General features: G+C 55.2%; 1 protein-coding gene across 1 annotated transcript in view; it reads left to right on the forward strand.

Moving 5' to 3' along the window:
• GRHL1 (grainyhead like transcription factor 1) overlaps positions 1 to 24,497 on the forward strand; it is a 41,702-nt gene that overhangs the window by 8,502 nt on the left and 8,703 nt on the right. Inside the window, exons 4-9 of the mRNA XM_040993920.1 lie at positions 1,785 to 2,175; positions 2,943 to 3,019; positions 4,625 to 4,781; positions 4,941 to 5,052; positions 6,250 to 6,344; positions 20,036 to 20,194. Coding sequence (XP_040849854.1) covers positions 1,785 to 2,175; positions 2,943 to 3,019; positions 4,625 to 4,781; positions 4,941 to 5,052; positions 6,250 to 6,344; positions 20,036 to 20,194 — 991 coding nt within the window. The remainder of the gene's footprint in view (positions 1 to 1,784; positions 2,176 to 2,942; positions 3,020 to 4,624; positions 4,782 to 4,940; positions 5,053 to 6,249; positions 6,345 to 20,035; positions 20,195 to 24,497) is intronic.

The raw sequence follows: 24,497 nt of genomic DNA on the forward strand, positions 1-24,497 counted from the left end.
GTTAAGCAGTGAATGGGAGACCTCTCCTTGTCTGGCTCTGTCTCTCTGCCCTATGTAACTTGGGCTTTCAAATAAGAATAAAATAGATCTTTTTTTAAATTAGATACAAATGACCTAAAAAATCTGCCTGAGTAAAGCTTAAGAAAATAAATTGTGTCTATGTTCTTGTTGAAATGATTTTTTGATGTTTTAGGTTCAAACTTCCCAGAAAATGAAGGTTTGCCTTTGCAGCTTGGCAAGCTCCTCTCCAAGCGCGTCTTAAGCTCCTCGTCCCTGCAGGAGGCAGGAAGGAAGGCTGCGGAGCTTGGGTGTGCACGCAGGCACGGGCTGTGGCCACGGGGTTCCCACAGGGTTACAGCACTTTGCTCAAGTATTCTTTGTGTTGTCATTTTCATCGTAAGCATTGTGTTTTGAGGAAGAGCTTGGGCTTTTATTCTTTACAGTCTACCATGAGAGTTTTCAAATGTCACAAAGTAGAAATAGCTGAGCCCACAGGAACCCAGGAGCTGCACAGACAGCAGCACGAGGCGGGATTCCCCGTGGGAGCTTTTTCTTGCCCCGCCCAGTCTTCTGTTTTGTTGGCATTTTGACGCAAACTGACTGTCCTTACCATTGTGGTTGTAACTTTTTTTTCACTAATGTCAACCCTTTAATGAACAACATTCTAGATAACCTTCCCATCTTTTCCCCTTTCTTTAGTGTAAATTCCTGGGAATAAATTTATGGTTCAAGATTCAAAGTTTTGTTGATCTGAAAACATGTAGTCTTGCCAATTTGCTTTTTTCCTTAAAATTTTAGGCCCCTGTAATTTTAAAGGACTTTGAAAAATTCCTGTTACCTGCTAAAAATCATCGTACAGTATTCAGAAAACTTAATTTGTTTTTATGCATGTGCTGGTACAGGGTAGGGTTAGAGAAAGCCAGACTGGGAAATGACGTGGCATTTGGCACAGCGGTTACTGTATTGCTGCGGCTCCCCACAGCCTATCCCCGAGTGCCTGGTTTGAGTCCCAACCCAGCTCTGACTCCAGCTGCCCACAGTGCACACCCTTCGGCCAGCAGTGGATGCCTGCAGGAGTTAGGCCCCTGCCTGCTCAGGACAGACCTGCACTGGACTCCTGGCTGCCCGCCTGTGGGCAGTGAGCCCTCAGAGGGAACTCTGTCTCTTTCCTCTTTCCTCCTCTACTGCTAAGGAGAAGTAATTTTAAAGAATAAACAGTCTAACTTAGACCTGTTTTAAAGAGAGAAGGGGAGAGAAAACTGCCGTAGTTGGTGACCAGATGGCAGCAACTCGCCCTTGTTGCACAGCTGTGTGCTGGTCTGGCCATGTGACTGTTAGCGCACCTACTCTGGGACAGCCCAGTGGGGACCCACTGCCCCACCCCTGTTCTGGGTGAAGACTTGGTTCCTCAGAGAGGAAGTGCTGTGTCAGGGTGACACAGGGTCTGGATGGAGCAGTCTGACCCCAGCGCCTGCACTTTAGCCAGCTAATCGGATTACCTTTGCAGCTTCAGGCTTCCAGAACACAAACGTTTTCATTAGGATCAGTGGAAGCAAAGCCTCTTAGCAGAGAGCTGTGAGACTTGGTGTTGCCAGAAGGCTTTTCTGCAGCACTTGGGGTGTGCATGGCCTTCCACGGCAACGTCCTCCGTGCTCCAGCCAGGTGCTGCCATGCCATGCCTCTGCTGACCACCCGGGACCCACCAGCGCCGGGCCAGAAGGAAGAGAAACTGTCCAGTGTAGCTGTGGGGCTGGCCGGCAGCACTCTCTTCTCTTCCCTGGCAGGAACAGCATGCCCAGCGTGGCTGAGCAGTCCCTACTTCCCGCCGGCGAGAGCAGGGTGCAGGTGCTAAAGAACGTGCCCTTCAACATCGTCCTGCCCCACGGCAGCCAGCTGACTGGCGACAAGCGAGGCCACCTCGCCGCTCCTGACACCACAGTCACCGTCTCCATTGCAACGATGCCCACCCACTCGATCAAGACGGAGATCCAGCCACACGGCTTTGCTGTGGGCATTCCCCCAGCCGTGTACCACCCCGAGCCCACAGAGCGTGTGGTGGTTTTTGACCGCAACCTTAACTCAGACCAGTTTAGCTCTGCAGCCCAGCCCCCGAATGCACAACGGCGCACCCCAGACTCCACCTTCTCGGAGCCCTTCAAGGAGGGTGTGCAGGAGGTACGGGGAGCAGGCGCTACCACAGTTGTGGGTTTGGGACAGTGTTGGGTTCCTCCCTCTCCTGATTACGGAAGTCTGAGGCTCAGTCTGAGAGCAGCGGATTAGGAATAGACAATTTTTAGTAGGAAAGGCCCATGGCTGTAATTTGTAAATGAATCCCACAAAGCCAGAAAGTATTATCAGGTGCAGTGGCTAATCTTACCAGCAGCTGGGTTAGCAATCATCTCAGGTCCAGGGCTACTAGGTGTTAGAGCTCCGTGCGTGGCCTGCTCTGACAGGTGCCCTCGCTCGGGCCAGCCCAGACCCGCTCCAGGAGGCCTCAGCATGAAGTGACATCTACAGTTGTGACTTGGTGCTTTGGGGCTGCAGGACCACGAGCAGGTCAGATTGGCACAGAAGGGGCTTGAGGCTCTGTTCCCGCAGCGGGAAAGCCAATGCTCTCCCTGCTGTGCAGTAGGGGAAGCCACAGCAGCCTGTCTTTGGGAAACACAGCTAGCCCCGGCACCTGGGTGGCTTCTAGAAGGTTCCAGAGTTGGAACAGAAATGGAATTATGGGAAGGGCAGGCCGGGGGCCATGGGTCCCAGGTGCCTTGTGGGAGACAACATGCATCCCACACTGTCTTGTTCAGTTTCCGTGTGATGTCAAAGCAGGTGTTTGCTTTCTTCCATCACTGTTTGGAGTGTTGTGTGAAGAGACAGGTTGCGGTGGCAGAGACCGGGTGCCGAGGAGCCGGATAAATGGCGTGGCCGTGACCTTGATGTTTCAGGTGTTCTTCCCCTCGGAGCTCAGCCTGCGGATGCCCGGCGTGAATTCAGAGGACTATGTTTTTGACAGTGTGGCTGGGTAATAGCTGTCTTTCAGTTTGAACCTGCACTTCCAGCTTGCGTGGCTCCTTCCTTTGTGTGCCTGGATGTGGATTCCCCTGGTGGCTTCGCGGCCCCACTTCCCCTCGCTGCCCCTGTGGGCGTCCCGCCGGTGGAGGACCCTTGCTTCGGCCTGTTGAGCTGAATGCGCTGGGGAGCGCTGCCACATGCCCTGGTTCCTGGTGTCGGTGCTTCCTCTCGGGTTGCTTCTGCGACAGTGGGATGGGGCGTCGGGGAGAGCTGGGGGTTGAAGCCAGAACGCCCTTTTGTTTCTGCAAGTGTCACGGGAAGAATTCTGGAGCATCGTTGGGTACATAAAGGCTTTTATTAATTTTTTCAAATTATTTGTTTCAAAAGATTTATTTGAAAGGGAGAGTTACGTATGGGCTGAGAGGTAGATCTTCCAGCTTCTGGTCTGCTACCCAATTGGCCACAGTGACTGGGCCGGACCAGTAACTCAAGGTCTCCATCCGAGTCTTCACGTGGGTGCAGGGGCCCAAGGCCTGCTGCTTTCCCACGCACATTAGAAGAGAACTGGACCCGAAGCGGAGGCCCTGAGTGTGGAACCAGGGCTTCTGGTGGCCTGCGGGTATTACTGCTCCCACAAGGCATTTATTTTTGATGGACTTTATTCATGCTAAACTATTGCTTAAATTAAAGCTAAAATACATGAAATCGGGCTTTTTCTGGCCCCACAGCTTCTCTTTGCCTCATGGTAGGATTTATAAACCTGGGGACAGGAATGGTGTCCAAGTGAATGCGGAACTTAGAAGCACTATTAGATCTGTTTAAAAAAAAAAAGAAAAAAGTAGTGTGGAGTTTCATTTGATCACTGTTTCGTGTGTCCTTTAATGTGTTAACTCTGCAGGAACGTGTTGTATTTTTTGTTCTGAAAGACTAGGACTTCGCTGGGAGTTGAATGCACTTCCCTGACAGCACTGCCTAAGGACGCGGGGTTGTGCCCCGGGGAGGGGAGAGGTGTGGGCACTCTGTAGAGATCCGAGAGTGGACATATGCAGCTCTGCGGCCCATGTGGCCTCGGTGTGTATTTGCCAGTATGCAGCTCTGGTGCCGATGCAGCCATGAATGACATGAGAACACATGGTGTGGTCATTTTCTAACAGCTTCACTCTCAAAGGGGGGGTATGGCTTGCTGCCCCTTGGCTCGGGCAGGTTATGGTGAAACTTGGGCGAATGTGAGTGGCCGTGTGGGTTGCAGGGAAGTGGAGCGTGGTGAGGGCCCATGAAGATGATGCTAATGAGCAGAGACGCAGGACCCTGTGGCTGGAGGGCTGCGGCCACCTGCCCACAGCCTGCGCGAGCTCCCTGCGGCTTCTCCTGTAAAGGCCTCCTCACTCGTGGGGATCGTCCATATCCTCAGCCGCCAATGTCTAATTGTGAACATCACAGCGTAGGGTTCCTAGGTGAGCATTTTCTAGTTCCAGATCTGGTTGCTGAGGAAGGTAGCAAGTGCTGTGGGCTGTTAGCTGCCCGCATGTCCACAATGAAGCACTTCGGGTTTGGACTGGCACTGGTGTAACGGCCCCCAGGGAGTGGGTGAGAGAGCAGGCTGTCTGTTCTGCAGGAACAACTTTGAGTATACCCTGGAGGCCTCCAAGTCCCTGAGGCAGAAGCCGGGGGACAGCACCATGACGTACCTCAACAAAGGCCAGTTCTACCCCATCACCCTGAAGGAGGTGAGCAGCAGCGACGGCATCCAGCACCCCATCAACAAAGTCCGGGTAAGTGCTGCTCTGGGTCCTGTTCTTTGGGGGTGCAGCCAGGGACCCGACTGCGAGGCCTGAGGCAGGCCTCCTTGAGGGCTCTCAGATCCAGCCCGGGGCGTGATTACAGGTGTGCTGGCACTGTCCTGTCAGCTGATGATGCCCTCTCGTCCACAGAGCGTGATCATGGTTGTGTTTGCCGAGGACAAGAGCAGAGAGGAGCAGCTAAGGCACTGGAAGTACTGGCACTCGCGGCAGCACACGGCCAAGCAGAGGTGCATCGACATTGGTGCGTGGGCCCCGTCCGGCTGCCGCTCCGTCGGCCGCGGACAGCTTTCCGAGCCAGTTGGTTTGGGCCGTGCTCAGCTTCCTCCCAAAAGCGTTTGGGTCTTTCTGCCAGCTGCTGAACTCTTCCTGATGCCATCCTGAGTCTCCTGGAACCTGGGCCCGCACACAGCTTCCTTCAAGAAGACTTGGGCCTGGGTGACAGCTGTCTCTGTGCCTGCCAAGACACCAGGAGCTTCAGCAGCTGGCAGAGCAGTGTCCCACCTGGCAGCCCGCAGGTGTTTTTGGGGTGAGGGGTGATGGCTTCTGTAAGAGGCTCTGGCTGGCGTTTAGAAATGCAAGGTGGAGGTGAGGGGGAATCTAGGAAGCACACCACTGGCCAGCTGCCCCGGTGCCTCCGGATGGTGTTGCTGCCTGGGACCTCGCACAGCTGTGACAGCCACACACAGCCCTGTTTCCTGAAGGACCCCCTGGCACACTGCTCATGGCTAGTCATCCTCACGTAGGCTTTCTGCGTTACTGTTTGTAATGCTCGCCTTCTCTAATCAGAAGAACTCAAAGAGAACAGAGTTCCAGTTTGGGTTCGTTGGACTAGTTTTGAGACCTGGGGATCATTATTTAAATATTTTAGACCTACGCTGTCCCAATTTTGATACACTGAGGTTTAAACTAGATGTGGCCTAGCCTGCCTCCGTTTAAAAGCTTCAGAGATTTCATTTCATTTCTTTTTCTTTTTTTTTTAAAGACTTATCTATTTATTTTTATTGGAAAGTGAGATATACTGAAAGGAGGAGAGACAGAGAGGAAGACCTTCCATTCAGTGGTTCACTCCCCAAGTGACTGCAACAGCCGAAGCTGAAGTGATCCGAAGCCAGGAGCCTATAGCTCTTCTCGGTCTCCCATGTGGGTACAGAATCCCAAGACCTTGGGCTGTCCTCCACTGCTTTCCCAGGCCACAAGCAGGGAGCTGGATGGGAAGCAGGACTGCCGGGATTAGAACCGGTGCCCATATGGGATCCTGGAACATTTAAGGTGAGGACTTTAGCCACTAGGTTACCGTGCCAGGCTCCCATTTCATTTCTTGAACTTGCATCCAAACACATTACTCAGTTATCCAGAAGTGAGGGCATAAATAGCTGAATCTCACTTTGCATATGATCCCAGGTGAAGCCACAGATTTCTCTCTTTTGTCTCTGTGCAGCTGACTACAAAGAAAGCTTCAACACCATCAGTAACATTGAGGAGATCGCCTACAACGCCATCTCCTTCACATGGGACATCAATGATGAGGCCAAGGTGGGTCACGCCGGGCCCCTTGTGTGTGGAGCAGGAGGGCTTTGCTGCTGGGACAGCGGGTTGGTGTTTGCAGTTTGCCGTGTTTTTTGCCAGGTGTCCCAGGCCTGTCTTCCTTTCCCTTCTGTCCCCTCTTCCTCCTGCGAGAGGAGGCATTCTGGTTGACTCTCAGACTGGCGCCTGGTGCCCCGTGCTGCCTGTCCTGGTTTGTAAAGCCAGTGGCTGCCTGTCCTCCCTCCTCTCTGTGGTGAAGTCAGGGTGGGTTGAGCTAAGGAAGGTTCAAGAAGGGGGCTGTGTACTTGGCATTTTCATCTACTGCACTTATTGTGCTCTGGTGGAAGATGGTGTCCTTAGGGTCAGGGCGGCCGGCCAGTGGGGCACCCCTTGCTTGTATCTGAGTGGCAGTGGCTGCTCAGTCAGAGGTCTGTCCTGAGCAGATGCAGGGTCTCAGGGGACATCACAGCAAGGACTCAGCGCCCAGTGCCCAGTGGCCACCTAAAGGAGGATTCACCTGTGCCCGTGGGTCTCTGCTCCTGAGAATGCTTCCTTGGCTGCCAAAGGCGAGGCAGGGAGGGGTGTGCTCGTCCTGACTTCCTGTTCTGAGTCAGGCCCCCAGTCCTTTCAGGCTTGCTTCGTTTTTGTCCCCTGCCCAGAACCATGAAGAGGCTACAGTGACAGCTCTCTCCTCTCTTGGGGTGTTGTCAGCATTAATAAGCGCCTGTCACAGGCCGCAAGGCCCCACGACCGGGCGGGGCACCTGGCTGGTGGGATGTGTCACCATGGGGTGGGAGGGGAGATAATGGCTGGTGTCATTCTGAGCCTTCAGCGTGTTTGTGTGCGAGGGAGGGAAGGCTGAGGAGTGTCCTAAGTAGGGTTAATCGCCACTAATTGATGTGGGGATGGTCAGTTTCACTTCCCTCCTAGCCCCTGCCCCAGTGTGGGTTCCAGAACCTTGTGGCCACGGACAAGACACTGCAGTATTGTGGCCCGGGCCACTGACTCCTGGCACAGGCAGTGGGCATCAGCCTCCTGTGGGTGTTGGGATCCTGCATCTCTGGCTGGGCGGCGCTTTCTGGTTTTAAACCTCCAACAGTGGAGTGCCTCCAGGCAGCTGGGGTGGGCTGAAGGACTAACAGAATCTTGCGTGTGTGTGTTTTGTTCTCACAACTCTTTCTCTTGCCCCTGACTTGTTCTCATTTCGGAGACCTTTGCCAACGCTTGCAGTTCTTTCCCTCTACTCCACCGACTATTTACTGGACTCGGTCCCTCCATGATGCCCAGGTCGTGACATCCCCAGTTCCCCCTTGGCCAGGGTTTTGTCCCGGTGTCAGCAGCAGCTCTGAGCTGCCCATCCTGCCTTCGCTTTGGAGGCAGTTGTTATGAGGGTGTGACTGGTGGAACCATGGGTGTTTCAGCTCATGTTCTACATGGGGCAAAGCAGTGCCCACACCAGGTCTCGCCCTCCACTGCCACGCATGCAACGAAACACCAGCCAAGTTCCTTAAGGCAGAGGTTTAGCCAGTGTGATACTCGTAGGCAGCACCAGTTTTCATGGTGGTGAGCAAAAAGAAGTGTCCCAGTCAGTCCCTGGGGCAGCACATCTGGTGCTGAGCCGTCCTGACCATCCACTCTGTTGTGCCCCTCACTCCACTTCCCCCACAGCATCAGGTGGCTATGTTTGTACAGTCACAGAGCTGGGGTCCCTGGGGAGGTGACTGAGCAAGGTGGCTTCCCTCCATGTGGACAGTGCAGGTCCCTGCAGCAGGCAGAGCCCAGTGAGGGCTATGGTTCCCTCAGGGGTGAAGGGCAGTCATGGAGCACCGTCACCAGGAGAAAAGCAGAGAGGCATGAGGAGAGTCTCATGGGAACATCAGAGACACAGTGCAGCTCACTTGGTGCTCCCCAGCGCCTCCCGTGGGGACTGCCTACCTGCTATGTCCAAGGTATCTTACTGGCTCCTGACCCCTGGCACCAATGCTGTAGCCCAAGGTGGGCTTTGGGGCAGCCTGGGGTCCTAACCACGGCATTTTGGTGTCCATGCGGCTGTGTAACAAGCTCTAGGGACACGCAGGTGACTTGGAGGCTGGGGCTGTCCATCCCCTTTGTCTGCTGCAGCCAGTCACTCCCCGCTTGGCCTGGAGCCTCATGCTAGGCTGCAGGCCCTCCGAGTTGACGGCAACATTGAGACAGGGGTCATAACAAGAAGACAGAAAGGGGTTGGGGAAGAGGAGCCGCTGCAAGTGCTCACTGTGTGCCAGGCACTGTGGCCATCCCGGGAGAAGCCTCTCACGCTCCAGACCCCTAGGCCCTCGCTGTGGTCCTCGGAGGCGACCTCCAAGGCCCATGCCGCAGAGCCCGGACCACGCAGAAAGACGAGCTGCATGTGGATGCTCAGACAAACCCTGCGGAGCATGTGGCTGCTCTGACAAACCCTGCGGAGCAGGGCACTTTACTGGTGGGATAGTCTCTGTGCTTGCTGGGTCAGTGCTGAGTGGATGTCATAAATCCAGCTGTACAGGGACCCAGGGAAAGCGGGGACAACAGCTGACACCCAGGGAACCCTGGAGAAGGGGGCCTGCACAGTGTGGCCGTGGGCACCATCAGGCCTGGCTGGTAGCTGTGAGCAAAGCCGGGCCCAGAGCTTTGCAGGCCATCTGTGTGCTGACAGGGTCTTCGTGACAGGGAAGCAGAGCTCTTACAGGTGGGTAAAGTCGCATGTGGTAACATGTAGGTCCTTACGTTGGAAGGATAGTGTGTGGTCACCACCATTCGTGTGCTTCATTTGGAAGATACTAGGCAGCGAAGAACTCACTGTTGGCTGTGTGCCAGGCTGCTGCCCAAGCCGTGGGCAGACAGAGAGCCCAGCCCGTCATGATCGGCGTGTCCCGTGGCTGTGAGGACAAGGACTGTGCCCTTCTAGTGGTCTGGTCCCATCCCTGATGCGACATGTGACCCTCTCCTGCCAGCTCAGGCCTGCCCCGTCTGGGCCAGGGGAACTGGCCGTCAGGGATCCGACCAGATCTCGGTCTTCCATTCTTGCAGCTCTTCCCATCTGGTTGGCCAGCTTTGTGACCGTGCCACGGGAAGGCTCCTGTCGCTGAAGACATGGGGTCACATAGACTCAGGAACCTGGGTGCCAGACGCTTCACACAGGCATGTGTGTCCTGCTGGGTTCCCCGTCCCAGCAGAGGCCACAAGGTTCCTGCTGGGGAGGATGGGCTGTCAGAGAGGGGTGTAGCTACTTGGCAACTTGAACTTCAGACTCGGTGTGCACTTGTGGGATGCAGGTTTATGAGTTTAATCCCAGTTGTTGTTTTGGCTCAGCATAATGCTTAGGCCTCATTGTGCGAGTCATTTTTCATTTGTTGGCCTGCACATAGCACCTGCGTTTGCAGGATTCCAGTCTGGTGAGGCATCGCTGGGCACAGTGAGGCAAGGTGTGGCCGGGCTTGGTTGCAGAGAGCAAGGACAGGTTTGGTTGGTTTCACAGCTTCAGTTTCCAGAGTGAATGGGAGTGATGAGTCAGGGGCCTGACTTGCAGTTGCACTTGAATGAGATGGGAGATTTAAAAATGGAGTGCGGGTTCCCTGGCCTACGTAGAGAAAAGCCAGCAGGTACAGTCACTTGTTAAGTGAAGGTCCAGTGATCCCAGCGTCCAGGCAGGCTCTGGGCTGGCTCTGTTGGACTGGGTTGTCCACAGGTTTCTCTCACAGATCCAGGAAAACTCAAGGACAAGCAGGTTTCTGAAACAAGATTCATTCATGCCCAGGAACTTTTATTTTTGCATGCATTTGACAATGCATAGCTGTGAAAACAAGACATCTGTGAGTGCCAGAGCAAGTCCTGTTTTCTTACAGAGGGCAAGTTATAGTTGGATCAGCATTGAAAATGAAATTGTTTTGATTGGAAATGTATGAAGAAGGCATCAGTCCGCAGACAGAAAAAACACGGTTACTCGGCAGCTGGAGCCTCTGCTCTGGGGTGCCACTCCAGTGCGGGGTGCCAGGGGCTGTGGGATGGTTCTTTTTGTTTGAGTGGAGTCTGTTGGACCCTCTCAGAGGCTTGGAGGTGCTTGTTCTGTGCTGTGTAAGCTCCAGGCTACACCACCAGGGACCCAGCAACAGTGGCACACATTGATACAGGTGGTGCCCAGGAGAGAGCCCAAGCTGGCTGGCGAAACCTACAGCTTGTGAAACTGCTTACAGCCTGTCCGTGTGGCTGCCATTTGTGCCGTCACCCGAGTCCATTTTTCACTCGTTCACTTGCTCTCTGTTCTGTTTTGCTTTCTTGGTCAATTCTTCTCCCTGCCCCCACCCTGCCGCTGTCAGGGCACAATAAGCTTCTCTGTGGAACTTTTTTTTGACAGCTTGTCATGTTAACCCGCCTTCTCCTAGGTACTTCCAGGAACTTCCATCTGTGGTGGCTTTTTCAGTATGTCCTCTCAGCCACTTTTGTGACTTACACCAGAGAGCTCAGACCTGGCTGATGCTGGGCCAAGCTGGAGTTGCCAGAGCAGAGATACCAAAGCAGCTTTGGACCCTGCAGTTCAGGTCATCTCACATAGCAGCCCTTCTACAAGCAGGACCCTGGGCCTTTGGTGTGCACTGCAAAGTATTTGTGTTCACCCTGGGGCGGCCCCTGGGCACCCCTGTGCTCCCTGCCCGACGCTGTCCCACGGAGGTGGACTATGCTTTGGGTGTGCACCTCTCATGGTTGCATCAGCCGCACCGACTTCGGAGTAAACTTGCTACTTGCTTGGGACGGCAGGTGTCACACTGCCCCATCTAAGTGACCCAGAGTTCAGCAGGTGCTGGCTGTTGATGTAAAGGAAGGCAGGTCCACTGTTGCCTCTATGGCGCTTGTGTCCCTGCCTCTCCTTTCATCCTGCTGCCTTCCCCGCACCCTGCAGATACTGCATGGTGGTGTGGGCGGCGTGGGCAGGTGGCGTGTGGCAACAGCCGGGCTGCTGACCAGGCCTTGTTTTCTCTCCAAGGAAACGCCCCAGTGAGACACGGGAAGATTGCAGGCTGGTGCCTCACTCTTCCCACGGCCCTTCGCCCACACCCTACCCTCCTCTCCTCTCGCCTGATGGCTGAGTGGTCGAGCAGTCACATGCTGGCTATGTGTGGAAGTCCATTAGCTCCCGGTGTGGGTTACCCCTCAATCCGTGCTAGAACTGGATCCTGCCACTGAACCTGTGACCCAGCCTAGGCCACCTCGGTGTTGTGGGCAATTTGGCCTGCACCTGTGAAGTGAGGCAGGGTGTGGTGAGGTCTCACAGAGCAGTTTGTGTTGAGAGCAGGGAACCTGGGTTTGGTGACACATCTTCCAGGGGACGTCCACTTAGTGTTCCTAGCCAGTTACATTTCAGCTGGGAACTGAAGCTTGATTTTTTAGTTTCTGGTGATTTTTGAAAATTTTTGAAGATTTATTTATTTATTTATTCATTTATTTAAAAGGCAGAGTTAAGAGTGAGTGCAGGGGCAGCTAAAGTCCTAGCCTTGAACATGCTGGCATCCCATATGGGCGCCGGTTCTAGTCCCGGCAACCCCACTTCCCATCCAGCTCCCTACCTCTGGCCTGGGAGAGCAGTCGAGGACGAACCAAAGCCTTGGGACCCTGCACCTGGGTGGGAGACCTGGAGGAAGTTCCTGGCTCCTGGCTTCAGATCAGCGCAGCACCGACCGTTGCGGTCACTTAGGGAGTGAGTCATCAGATGGAAGATCTTTCTCTCTGTCTCTCCTCCTCTCTGTATATCTGACTTTGCAATAAAAAATAAATCTTAAAGAAAAAAAAAAAGAGTGAGTGCGGGAGATAGAGAGCTCTTCTATCTACTGTTTCACTGCCCCAAATGACTGCCACAGCCATGGGCAACCCGCGCCAGGAGCCAGGAGCTTCATCGGATCCCTAAAGGTGCAGGGCCCAGAGACATGGGCCACCTTCCGCTGCTTTCCCAGGCACATTAGCAGGGAGCTGGATCTCACACAGCTGGGACTCCAGCTGACACCCACATGGCAGCTTACCCTGCTGTAGCCCTGGTCTTCTTGTCTTTAATGAGCACAGTGGGACTTGAGGTGGGAACAGACTACACTGTTGACCTCGCATCTTCCTGCTGGTTCCAGAAGCTCTCCCTGCGGGCCATGTGCAGTGTTGTACCATATTTTTGCCAGACCTGGAAGGGACTTGAATGACAGTTTGCTCTTGGTTCCAGCTTGCAGCCTAATAGACAAATGGCACCCCAGGTGTCACAGGACTTGTTTCTGTATCTGGCTTGGCTGGATTTGAGTACAAGAAGGGGTTACATGCTGGCGCCCTCTTGCACTGCCCCGTGACTTCTGCGAAGCCAGTAGGAAGTTTGGCACTCCCTTGCTGTTTGGTTTGAAGTGGGGAGCCTTCCTGGTGTACCTGGCAGTCAGATCAAGCCTGCCCAGCCCACGTGGGGGTCGCTTTGCCCAGAAGTGACCCAGCAGGTTTTCCCTGTGGTTGGTGTGGTTTCTACAAAAGAGCATGGAGATTGGTGCTGGGGGGTGTGGGCAGGCTGGGCCCTGCCACCCCAGACTCTGGGTGTCTTTCAGCCGGAGCCACAGCTTGATGCTGCCTGTCGTGATGGCAAGGCACAGAAAACCAGGGGCTGTGGACTGTGCACGTCCCACGAAGGCGAAGGTTTCAAGGCTGACTACAGGGCGAGCACATTCTTGGGACTTCCTTAACCCTCTCTGCAGTTCCGTCAGCCCTGCTTCTCTTCTTTCTCTTCTGCCTGTGGTTGGTTTTCGCTTCTCTGATTTAGCCGGCAGTTAGCACTCACATGAGCGTCCTAGCTGTGGCACATAACACAGTGACAGCGTGTCCTTCTGCCCGGGAGAGCAGAGGTGCCATGGGCTCTGCAGATACTTTCCTGAAAGGCTGTGTGTGATCCAGCTCACGGGCACCAGACTCTGCTCTTCCTTAAACTCGGCTTTCTCTGTGGACCCGTTCAACTCATTCTGACATCCTTCTAGGAAATTCTGGGCAGGGCAGTTGGTCTGTAGCTACCATGTGGAAAAACTGGCTTTGGAGTTCTTGCTCTGCAGCGTCAGGTTCCCTAACGTGCAGCCACTCAGTCCCCAGGAAGCACTGTGCTGGGATTAGAGCAGGCTTCTGCTCCCCAGGGTTTTAGCAGCCAACGGGTTAATGGCTGATGGGCTAGGGATACAGGCTTGATCCAGTTACAGGCCTGAAGACGGGGCCCTTAGGAAGTGCTGGGTTGGACTGGGTGTTGGGGAAGTAGGCTGCAAGTGGCAGTGGTATTCCTCAGCCTGGGATCTGGTTGTATTTTAAGGGCTCAGAGCTTCCGGCCTCTTTCAAAGGCAGCATGCACAGCGCCCCCACCTGGCCCACAGCCTGCATTGCCCTTAGTCAGCTGCAGCTTGTGTTGCTGAACGCCAGCATCTTCCCATGAGCTTGGGAATACAGCATGGTGGTGGTGTTCCATTTCCTTATTAGTTGGTGATTTCTTGCTGTGCCTGACACGTGAGCCCTGTCCTGGGTGTGTGGGGCTGCATGTAGTAACAAGCACCTGTCAGCCTCGGGAGTCTCAGGATGAACCCCCGAGGGTCTGGGAGCTGACTGCTGTGCTGGTGGATGCTCCACAGGGTCACACAGCAGCATCTTGGATGTTCCAGCTGACAGGTCACCCCACTGTGAGTGAAGCAACAGTTGTGTAGTGAAGTCAGGATGTGTCAGTTGCCTGCCAGTAGGTTCGCACTCTCCACTTTGCTGCCTGACTGCTGGCAATCCTGTTGTTCAGAGGATCCTCTACAAAGGAAGGGCACATTTGTGTAACTGTTTTAGCTCCTCTTTAAGAAAAAGCTAGCTTTTCTGTTTTTGTTTTTTTGAGATTTACTTGTTTGGAAGGCAGAGTGAAAGGAGAGTAAAGAGAACTCCTGGATGCTGGTTCACCCCTAAATGGCCGTGACACCCAGGAATGAGCCAGGCCAAGCAGGAGCCAGGAACGCCCCTGGAGTGCCCTGCAGGTGGCAGGGACGCAGCTCCTACCTCCGGCACAGGAGCAGGGGGAGCACCGCATCTGGTGGAACTGGAAGCCAGCAGCCCCTGCTTTTGTTTATCTGTGTAGAGTTTTCCAAGGATTTGAGATTTGTCAAAGCAAGATTTGGATACAGTATGTAGGTTTCTGTAAATCTGCTTTTTCTGACTCTTAAGAGCAGTACTTAAAAAGTACTGTAGCAGCAATAGACATGGGGGAAATACCAAACGTGCGCTAAACTCCGGAAGAATTCAAAACAAAAAGTAAATAACATTACCCCAGCCGTCGAGGAACATGGAGTGCTCCCTCACTAGAGTGACAGTGAAAGAAGTGGCGTGTTCAGGGGCTCACCTGGTCCACAGCCTCAACCAGGCCTTAACCCAGTCCTCAACCAGTTGACCTTGACCTAGATGGTGGATGACCTTGACCTCTGTGTGTACAGAAGCAGCTGTTTCCCTGAGGACCTTCGTAGTCTGGCCTCGTAGAGTTGGCTGCTGGAAGGCAGAGCGACTTGGTGCTGCTTGACAGGACAGGGAGGGCCGAGGCCGTGTCCTGGTCATCAGGGCAGCATCCTGGCTGGTGCTGCTCTTCACTGTGGAGAGGGCCGTCAGCAGCTCTCCAGTCGTCTGGGCCCAGGCACTGTGGTGCCACCATATGGACCAGAAGGACGTGCCCCCTCGACTTCAAAGCTCTTAGGGTGGGACGCTTGTTATTTAGTTTGTGTTTCAAATTCAAGAACACCTCATTTAGAAAGAGCCTTGGGGCCAGCATTGTACAGCACATTAAGCTGCCTCCAGCAGCACCAGCGTCCTGTATAAGTGCAGTTTGTGTCCTGGCTACTGCATTTCCTGTCCAGCTCCCTGCTAGTGTACCTGGGAAAGCAGCAGCTGATGGCCAGTGCTTGGGCCTTTGTCATCTGGGCAGTGAACTAGCAGATGAAAGATCTCTCTCTCTCTCTCTCTCTCTCTCTCTCTCTCTCTCTCTCTCTCTGACCCTCTGCATTGCAGACCTCTCTGCTCTGCTGTTTTCCAGTCTAGGGATTGAAGGGAAAACCAAGCTTTTGCCGTGTGTTTTGTGTCAGGTTCTTGCCAAGGCTGAGGTGCTGCCATAGTCACAAGCTAGGCATTCACTAGGGGTCCTGCTCGGGCCTGCCTGGTGCTTTGTCACTGTGCTTCCGATTTTTCTAGTAACTGAGAGAGGACATAAGACTCTTCCGAGGTTGGAAATGGTCAGGCAGTGTGAGACCAGGAAGGCTGACTTCTGAGTTCTGACGGTTCTGTGTCCAAGGCCCTCGGGGTCCTCTGTCATCCCAGAGGGGGCTGCTGGCGTCAGGTACACGGAGCAGGGCTCAGGTGCACAGCGGGGATACCTGCCTGTGTCTGTAAAGGAGGGGTGGTGGTGACCGCTTCCTCGCACACTTCAGCATGTCCACCCTGAGAACGCTTCTGAACATCATGTGGCACTAAGGACAGGACCGTGTCTGAGTGAGACACACGTAGATAGGCAGCCTTGTGTACGCGTCCTGGTGTGGTGTCACCAGGCGCTGCAGCATTGCGAGTGCATGTGCTCTGCCTGGCACAGACACATTGGTGTCCTGACTGTGCCTGAACTTGTGCTTCTAGTTGGGGGTGCTGAGTCCAGTGTCTGCTCCTTCAGTGTCACCTATCGGATGAAAGCGAGGAAGGGAACCTGCTGCCTTGTTGCTTCTCAGGACACAGGGGCAGCTCTGATTGGTCTTCACATCTGCCGGCTAGGGATGCTGCTGACAAAGCTGCCCCCTTCCCGAAGATGGCCATGAGCTGAGCTGCCCCCAGAGCTACCCCCATCCCCTCCAGTCAGGCTGTGTTGGCGGGGCAGCCCCACCAGCTGACGGCCTGTGGGGGTCCCTCCACAGAGCAGGGGATCGAGTCCTGGTCTGGATAAACATGTGATGGGGCAGCTGGTTGCCATCTCCATTCACCATTGCACTTCTCTCGTGGCATGTGCGTGCTGCAGATACCACAGCCTGGGCACCCCATTGTAGAGAGATGGGGGTGCGCTGGCTCTTCAGGAGGCTGGGCCAGCAGGAAAGGTGGCAAGGACACACACACTCATGCCCACCAGGGATAACTGGAGGTGGCACATCGTGAGGCCGTAAACGGAGTGCAGGCTGCATGGCCCATGAGGCCTCACATGACCTCACTGCACAGCAAGGTTAGGCAGAACCCTGTGCTTCTGTCACTTTGCTAGGTCTGTGGATCAGTGCTGTTTTCTTGGAGTTGAAAGGATGACGTGTACGCATATCTCTGAGGAAAGAAGTTGCGTCCTGGCCTTTGTCTAGTAACCCTGGCATTGGAGTCCGAGCGGCTGGCGGGCGGAGAGGGTCCCGTCCCAGCCGGGGTGGCTGTGCTGGCCCAGCCCTCACTCACCGTTTTACACAGGGAGTCTGCTGCTTAGTGGCGCTCTCACAGACTCCCCTCTAAATACCAGGACTTAGAAAATGGCAGTTGGCCAAGAGACTACATCACGTCGTAAGACTGTCAGAGTAACTACTCAGTAGGGCTCCTTTTATTATAATTAATTTACTTGACGAACAAAGCATGGAGCTAGCACGCACAAGCCCATCCCTGGGTTCCCTCCCTGAGGACCAGGACTGGGCCGGGTCAGCTGATAACCAGCACACTTCTGTTTGGTGGCAGGCAAGCCCCTGCCCGAGTTGGGCTGCAGCTGGGGGCCTGGGCACCCCATAGGGGCTGTGGGCATCGTAGCCACCAGGCTCCTCCCAGTTATTTGAACACATAGTCCTGGGAGGCTCTAGCTAGAATGATGCTGGGGTCTTGTGCTCACTCTGTCACCTGTTGGTATTAGTGCTGCTTAACCACAGCTGGGACCAAATAGATGTGCCAGTTTTTAAGACCAAAGCCACCCAGGTTGAGCTGGCACCTGACTGGCTTCGTGCTCCCTCCCATCTGTGGGTGCAGTGTGTGGATGTCCCTAGGCACTGTGGGTCTCTGTGCTGGCCCCTGTGTCTGCCTGGGGTCCTGCTGTAGCAGGCCTCCCTCGCACCGTCCTGTCTGTCCCACTGTCCTTCCCTGTGTTTAATGCCTCCGAGCGCTGCAGCCCCACCTGTGTGTGGCTCTGCTGCACAGGCAGGGGGGCCTTGTATGCTGAGCTGGGAGTGCTTTGTGCTGTCATGGAGAGCATGCTTTAATAGCAGGGGAGAAATACGAAGGAGAGGAGTGCCCAAAAGAGCCTTCCCACGGCGCACGCAGGTCCTGGCCTGGCATTTGGCTCCTGCTGCTCTGCTTTGAGTTGAAACTTGAACCTGGGAAGCACGGGAGTCACAGGTCTGGGGTTAATTACCACAAAATCCTCTTGTACATGGCCTATCGCTGGGGACGAGGCTCCCTGGAGTGGTTAAGGGTGAAAGGTAGTGTTCCCAGGCGGTAGTTTGGGGGTTGGGAATTGAGTCCCAAGGCCTGGGAGGACTAGGAAAGGCTCAGATTTCCCCAAGTTGTGAAGTAGGGCTCGCAGCCTTGGGTTCCCTGAGGAGCTCAGCCCACTGGACACTGGAGACCGCCTTGCTGCTGTTCGTCCCAGCGCGTGGCTGTGCCTGGGTCCTGTGGGAAAAAGTGCCCAGCACCAGTTAGCTGTGGTGCGTGGCTCTGAGCCTGTGTCCAGCATTCCAGCAGTTTGCTTATTTATTCCAGATGCCATGTTGGGAAGGGGTGGGGCTGGAGTCCAAACCAGAATACCGCCCAGCACCAGGCAGGTTGTCCCAGGAATGGGCGAGAGCCAGGCTTGGTGGAGTGAGGAACGGCTGAGCTGGAAGTGAGAGTGGCCAGGGCCAGGGAGAGACATCCTTGGCGTGCATCCCACCCAGGTCATCTGCTTGCTGCCTGGGGACAGCTTCTCCATCCCTGGCTCCATCTGTCAGAGGGCAGTACCACCATGCAGGGTGAAGTGAATGGCAGGGCCCTATATGGTTCCTGGTACACTGTGAGCAGTGTGCAGGACAGAAGCTGGGCTGGGCTGGGGATGCCAGGACTGCCCTGACAGACCACTGGGGAAGCCAGGAGTGGCAGGGCCAGAGGTGAGGCAGGCCGTGGGTTCACGAGGTCCTAGAGATGGTGGACACCTGTCTCGGGGGAGGGTTTGTGGGGGCACAGGATAAGAGGTAAGTGAACCGAGCCATGTTCTCAGGACGTTTTGGTCTCTTCCTGCTTACAAACAGCCCCCAGAGCAGGCAAGGGTAAAATCCCCCTTCCAGCCCTAGTGTCCAGGACAGAAGTGTTTATGGTCCTGTGGTTCCCATCCTTTCTCCCTGACTGCTCCCACAAGCCCCTTTCTTCTCTCAGCTTAACATCCTCATAGTTTTCCCCAGTCCTAACTCAAACCCGTCCCTCTCTGTGCCCTAGGCCAGTGACACTGGTGCTGCTGGTGACCTGGTTAGGATTGAGCCTGTGGCTGATGGGGCCCGCAAGGAACAGGATCTGCCCCTCTGGAAAGTGTCCAAGGCTGCAGTGCCCTTGCTGTCCACTGGGTGGTGCTCCTATACCAGAAATGAATTGTACAACTAGCAGAGAGAGCCCCTCATTATGGTGACTCTGGGGGGAGAGTCATAGAGATGTTGGAAGTGATCTGGCCTGCTCATCTTCTGTGTAAACAAGTGGCACCATCCAGCTTCATATCGGGGTGTGTCTGGCAGGGAATTTTCTGGAAGCCAGGAACAAAGAGGTATGGCCATCTTGACTTCTGGTTGAAAGAAAAGAGCCCTGGCTGCCCAACTCTGGCCCACTGTTGTCCAGAGGGACACAGCACAGCGATGAGGCTTGGCTGCGTGAATGGGCGCTCAGGCCCCAAGAAGGGAAGCTGGGCCAGCGCCCTCCACAGCTGGCTTAGGCCGTTTTCCCCGCCACCCCACAGACTGCGATTTTCCGTGGTTTGCTCAACAGTTGGCATCTTCTGGGCTGTTCTCTGGGACCCTTTCAGCTTCCTTGTGTGAAGAATGAGTTGGACTTTTGTGTCATCAAGGGCTTAGTCTGTTCGTAAGTGGCAGGCATTCTGCTGTGTTTGAACCAGGTTGTATATATCTGACGCAAGTTGGACCCCTGGGCTGGGGGCTCTCCTGAGAGATGTGAAAAGTACTGCCTCGGGGAGCCCGCCTGAAGAGGGACTCTGATAATCAAGAGTCCAGTGAGAGCAGATCGGAAGAGGCCGAGACTTGGCTGAGCTTCCCTGGAATCTCCCAAAGCCTGTGCTTCCAGAGCTGCCCCCAGGGCAGTGGGTCCTGGGCGGGCCAGCAGGGGGACGCCCAGGGACCGTGGCTGAGCCGTAGCAGCTGCAGAGACACTGCCTGTGAACCTGGACGTGACAGCAGTGGGGACTGTAGGACGTGGCCCCTCGTCCCCGCTGGTCCCTGCTAGTGCCCTTGGGGAAGCAGTGGAGAATGGCCCAAGTGCTTGGGCCCCTGCATCTGTGTGGGAGACTCCAGAGCTAGCCTCGGGCTCCTGGCTGCAGCCATTTGGGAAGCAAACCAGTCCATCTCCAACTGCCTTTTGAATGACTAAGCAGCTTGAGGTCGGCTGTCCCCGTGTGTGCCCTCGGAGCTGGGAAGCTGAGCTGTGGCTTCCTCCCGGGCCCCTGGCACACGGGGGCTCCGGCGGCCACCTCACAGTCCTCCTGCCTGCAGGTGTTCATCTCCGTGAACTGCCTCAGCACCGACTTCTCCTCGCAGAAGGGCGTGAAGGGCTTGCCGCTCAACCTCCAGATCGACACCTACAGCTACAACAACCGCAGCAACAAGCCCGTACACCGCGCTTACTGCCAGATCAAAGTCTTCTGTGACAAGGTCAGTGGGCAGGGAGGGTGGAGGGGGTCTTGAGCTGCTCCCATCAGGTGGCTGGGCCCCACGAGGGCACTCAGGTCGATGGGGACAGCCGCAGGGCCTGCCTGGTGAAGCAGCATGGTGTCCGTGAGCACTCTCGCCAGGGGTGAGAAACGTGGGATGTCCTGGAGAAGGGGGGCAGTGGCCGAGGCTGGCCCTTCCTGTGGAGACCCTCTGTTTATGCCCGAGGCAGGGGCAGGGCTAAGGGTGGAGCTCTTCTGTGTCAGGGGCCTGCTGTGTCCATGAGGTGACCCGGGAGGGAGGGAGGTACGCCCTGCAGCCGACCCGGACTGCTTCCTGGACCCCCAGTGGCATCCCACGTGGCTGAGTGCCTGCCATACATTCGCTGGCCAACAGAATGACACAGGTCCAAGCGTGACTCAGGCCACACTGGACTCGGTATGGTCTCTTGCCCTCAGGACAGCTGTTGGCAGCTGGGCCTCTGAGAGGAAACCAGTTTTCCGGTCCAGTTAGACACCGCCGTCCGGTGTGCTGTCCCTCACACCCTCGCTGACGCTGCCCATCATGTCCTTCCGAGTGCTCACATGTGGTGGAGTGTGAAGCTGCTGCTGGCTCCTGCTAGCATCAAGTGGTGGCTCTGGGCCCCCTCCCCCCCCCGTGTCCTTTCCCTGCCACCAACTGAGGTAGCTCTGTCCACAGTCACCTGGAGGAGGTGCAGCTGGCCACCTCGCTGGGGGTGTGACCCTGGGGCCCACTTGTCGTCTGCAGGGACTGCTGGGAAAGTGATGTGGCACAGCCCAGGATTGTACTGTTACCAATTGTTACTAATACTGTTATCTCTATTATTTTGTGTTGCATGCTTCAGCAGGCGTAAAGTCCTGCTGGGTTTCTGATGTCTTTCCCGAGCCACACAGCCGTGGCCTGAATCCGCAGGGGTGGTGATGAACTGGGGCTAGAAATTGTGAATGCAGAGTACACTCACTGCTGAGACTGGAATGAAACGCTGGCGAGGTTTGGGGGCTTGGGCAGAGTGACTTGATTCATCAGCGGGTATGCAGATCCAGCGGCACCAGGTCTCTTTGCGGTGTAAGAACTACAAGGCTGCCTGTTGGTGTTATGCATGAGGAGGTGGTGGGGACATCCCTGGGTGGGTACCTGCCGCCTGCATGTCTGTGTGTCTGCTCACCGTTCCTGGGAGCACGCACATTCCCAAGTGTGGATGCTGTGCCCCAGGGCAGGCCAGACGCACTGTACGGAGGGGACAGACTGTCACACAAAGCCTCAGCCAGGCTCCAGGCTTTGTGGCACCAGTCTCTGCAGACACCCCAGGCCCTTGGTGAGAGGCTCACCCATGCTCATTAAGCTTCCCCTTCTTGGTGGAGTCTATAATCCTGAGATGTACCAGGAGATGAAAGTGCGCCCTGGCTCCGGCTCCACTGGCACAGCCCACGGGGGCGGCAGTAGGTGCTAATAGCAGGGCACTTAAGGAAATTACAGTCCCAGTTTCTCTTCTTGGGCCCATTATGGTTGATAGAAAGTCTTCAGTAGGAAGAGATAGCATGCTTGTGCTAGAGTCATTAATTTTCAAAGCCCTTGAGCCTTTCAACTCAGGAAGCCCTGCATGACCTCACGCCCACACTTGGCACCCATGGGTCAGGGTGCAACTTTCCCAGAACCACTTCCAGCTGCCACTGTTGCTGCTGCCCATCTGGATTTGCCCTGTGCCCCTCCTCTCTGGAAAGCTACCTGCCGCTGACTTCTGCCCTGCCTCAAACTGGCCTCTTCCCTCTGCTGGTCCTCAGCGTGCTCCCTGCTGTTCATCTGGGTATGCTGGCACTGAGACCCCGGGAACAGTGCATCTTCCCCTGTCGTGCCACATCCTAGCAAGAGCCACCTTGAGCAAGATCGCCTCCGCCACCCTCCCGCAAGCCAGGGAGGACCCGTGGCGTGGCCCAGATCGGTTTCTGGTTGTGCGTGGGGAGCCAGAGCGGCTTGGCTGAAGTGGTCCTCCAGAGGGCAGGGCCCCCGGGCAGGCCTGCGTGTCTCCTGGGGCTGTGCTTGCTGGGCTCCCGAGTGAGACACCCCGCGCATCTGCAGAGGGCTACGGCGCCTCGCCCGAGGCCCTCCACACAGAATGGGCTTTGGGCTTGGCCTGCCGTCAGCGTGTGCCACGTCTCGCTGGTGTGGTTTGGTCACACCAGGGCTCAACTTGTTTCCTGTGCGTGGAGCTGGCGGAGGCCCCACAGGCAGACCGTTTTCACCCGTGCTCTGCTGCTTGTCCAGCTGATGTTTGCAAATGTGTTTCCTCCTTCCCCATCTTAGGAGACTGCACACGCACCTGTGTGGGGTGCTGCGGTTGTGCCCACCTGGCACATCCCTTTCCTGTGCTTCGCTTGGGCATGGTCCTCTCCAGCGTGCCCTGGCACACACTGACCCACCCACTCATTGAAGCTTGAATCACTAGAGGCTCAACCTGACCTGTCTTCATGTTTAGTCTTTCCTACTAGTTTAGCTTTCTTTTTTGCATTGAAGACTTACTAATTTATTTGAAAGACAAATTTACGGAGAAAAGGAGAAACAGGGAAATCTCGCATCTTCTGGTTCATTCCCCACACAGTCACAGTGGCTAGAGCTGAGAAAGTCCAAAGCCAGGGCCAGAGTGTCCTGCCTGGATCAGGGCTCCGAGCGCTGGAGGCTTCCTTTGCTGCTTCCCCCCAGGCACGTTAGTGGGAAGCTGGATCTGAAGTGCAGCAGCCAGGACTTGGACCAGTACCCACAGGAGTGCTGGCACTGCAGATGGCAGCTTTACCACAGTGCCAGCTTAGCTTTTTAAACATATGCAGTGTAGTCACAATAGCATTCTTTTTTGTTTTTTAAGATTTATTCATTTTTATCGGAAAGGCAAACATACAGAGAAGAGGAGAGACAGAGAAAAAGATCTTCCATCTGATGATTCACTCCCCAAGTGACTGCAACAGCCAGTACTGCGCCGATCTGAAGCCAGGAGCCAGGAGCTCTTCCGGGTCTCCCACACAGGTGCAGGGTCCCAAGGCTTTAGGCTGTCCTCAACTGCTTTCCCAGGCCACAAGCAGGGAGCTGAATGGGAAGTGGAGCTGCCAGGATAAGAACCAGCTCTCATATGGGATCCTGGTACATGTAAGGCAAGGATTTTAACCACTACGCTATCGCGCTGGGCCCCACAATAGCATTCTAAAATACATTTTTGAAAATGTACATTTTATTTGTGAAGCAGAGAGATAACTTCCATCCACTGGTTCTCCCCAAATGCCTGTGATTGTTAGGAGTGGGTCATGCCAGAGCCAGGAAGCTAGAATTCAGTGCAGTCCTCTACATGGTTGGCTGGGCCCTGAGCCCTTGCGCCTTCCCCTGCCGCCTGTGGAGTGCACATGAGCTGGAGGCTGGGAGTGGATGGGCAGCCGGAAGGTGAAGCCAGGCCCTGGAGTGTGAGCTGGGCATTCTTTGTGGCGTCCCTGCCTTTTTGGTTGTTTGTTTGTTTGTTTTTTGTTTTTTGGGGTTTTTTTTAAGATTTTTTTTTTTTAAAAGCATGAGGATTTTTTTTTTTTTTTTTTTTTTTTTCATTGGAAAGGCAGATATACAGAGAGGAGAGACAGAGAGGAAGATCTTCCATCCGATGATTCACTCCCCAAGTGAGCGCAACGGTCAATGCTATGCCGATCCGAAGCCAGGAGCCTCTTCCGGGTCTCCCACGTGGGTGCAGGGTCCCAAAGCTTTGGGCCGTCCTCGACTGCTTTCCCGGGCCACAGGCAGGGAGCTGGAAGGGAAGCGGGGCTGCCGGGATTAGAACCGGCGCCCATATGGGATCCCGGGCATGCAAGGCGAGGACCTTAACCGCTTGCGCCACCGCGCCGGGCCCTAAAGATTTATTTTTATTATTATTTTTTTTATTGGAAAGGCGGATATACAGAGTGGAAAGACAGAGAGGAAGATCTTCCGTCTGATGATTCACTCCCCAAGTGAGCGCAACAGACTGATGCTATGCCGATCCAAAGCCAGGAGCCTCTTCTGGGTCTCCCACATGGGTGCAGGGTCCCAAAGCTTTGGGCCGTCCTCGACTGCTTTCCCGGGCCACAGGCAGGGAGCTGGAAGGGAAGCGGGGCTGCCGGGATTAGAACCGGCGCCCATATGGGATCCCGGGCGTGCAAGGCGAGGACCTTAACCGCTTGCGCCACCGCGCCGGGCCCCGTCCCTGCCTTTTGAGAGTTTTGTTTTTTGTTTTTCAAGATGTATTGGTTTGAAAGAGCAATAGAGAGCAGTCCACTATTGC

Source organism: Ochotona curzoniae, unplaced genomic scaffold, assembly GCF_017591425.1.
Source record: "Ochotona curzoniae isolate NIBS_2020 unplaced genomic scaffold, NIBS_Ocur_1.0 contig_883, whole genome shotgun sequence".
Lineage (NCBI taxonomy): Eukaryota > Metazoa > Chordata > Mammalia > Lagomorpha > Ochotonidae > Ochotona > Ochotona curzoniae.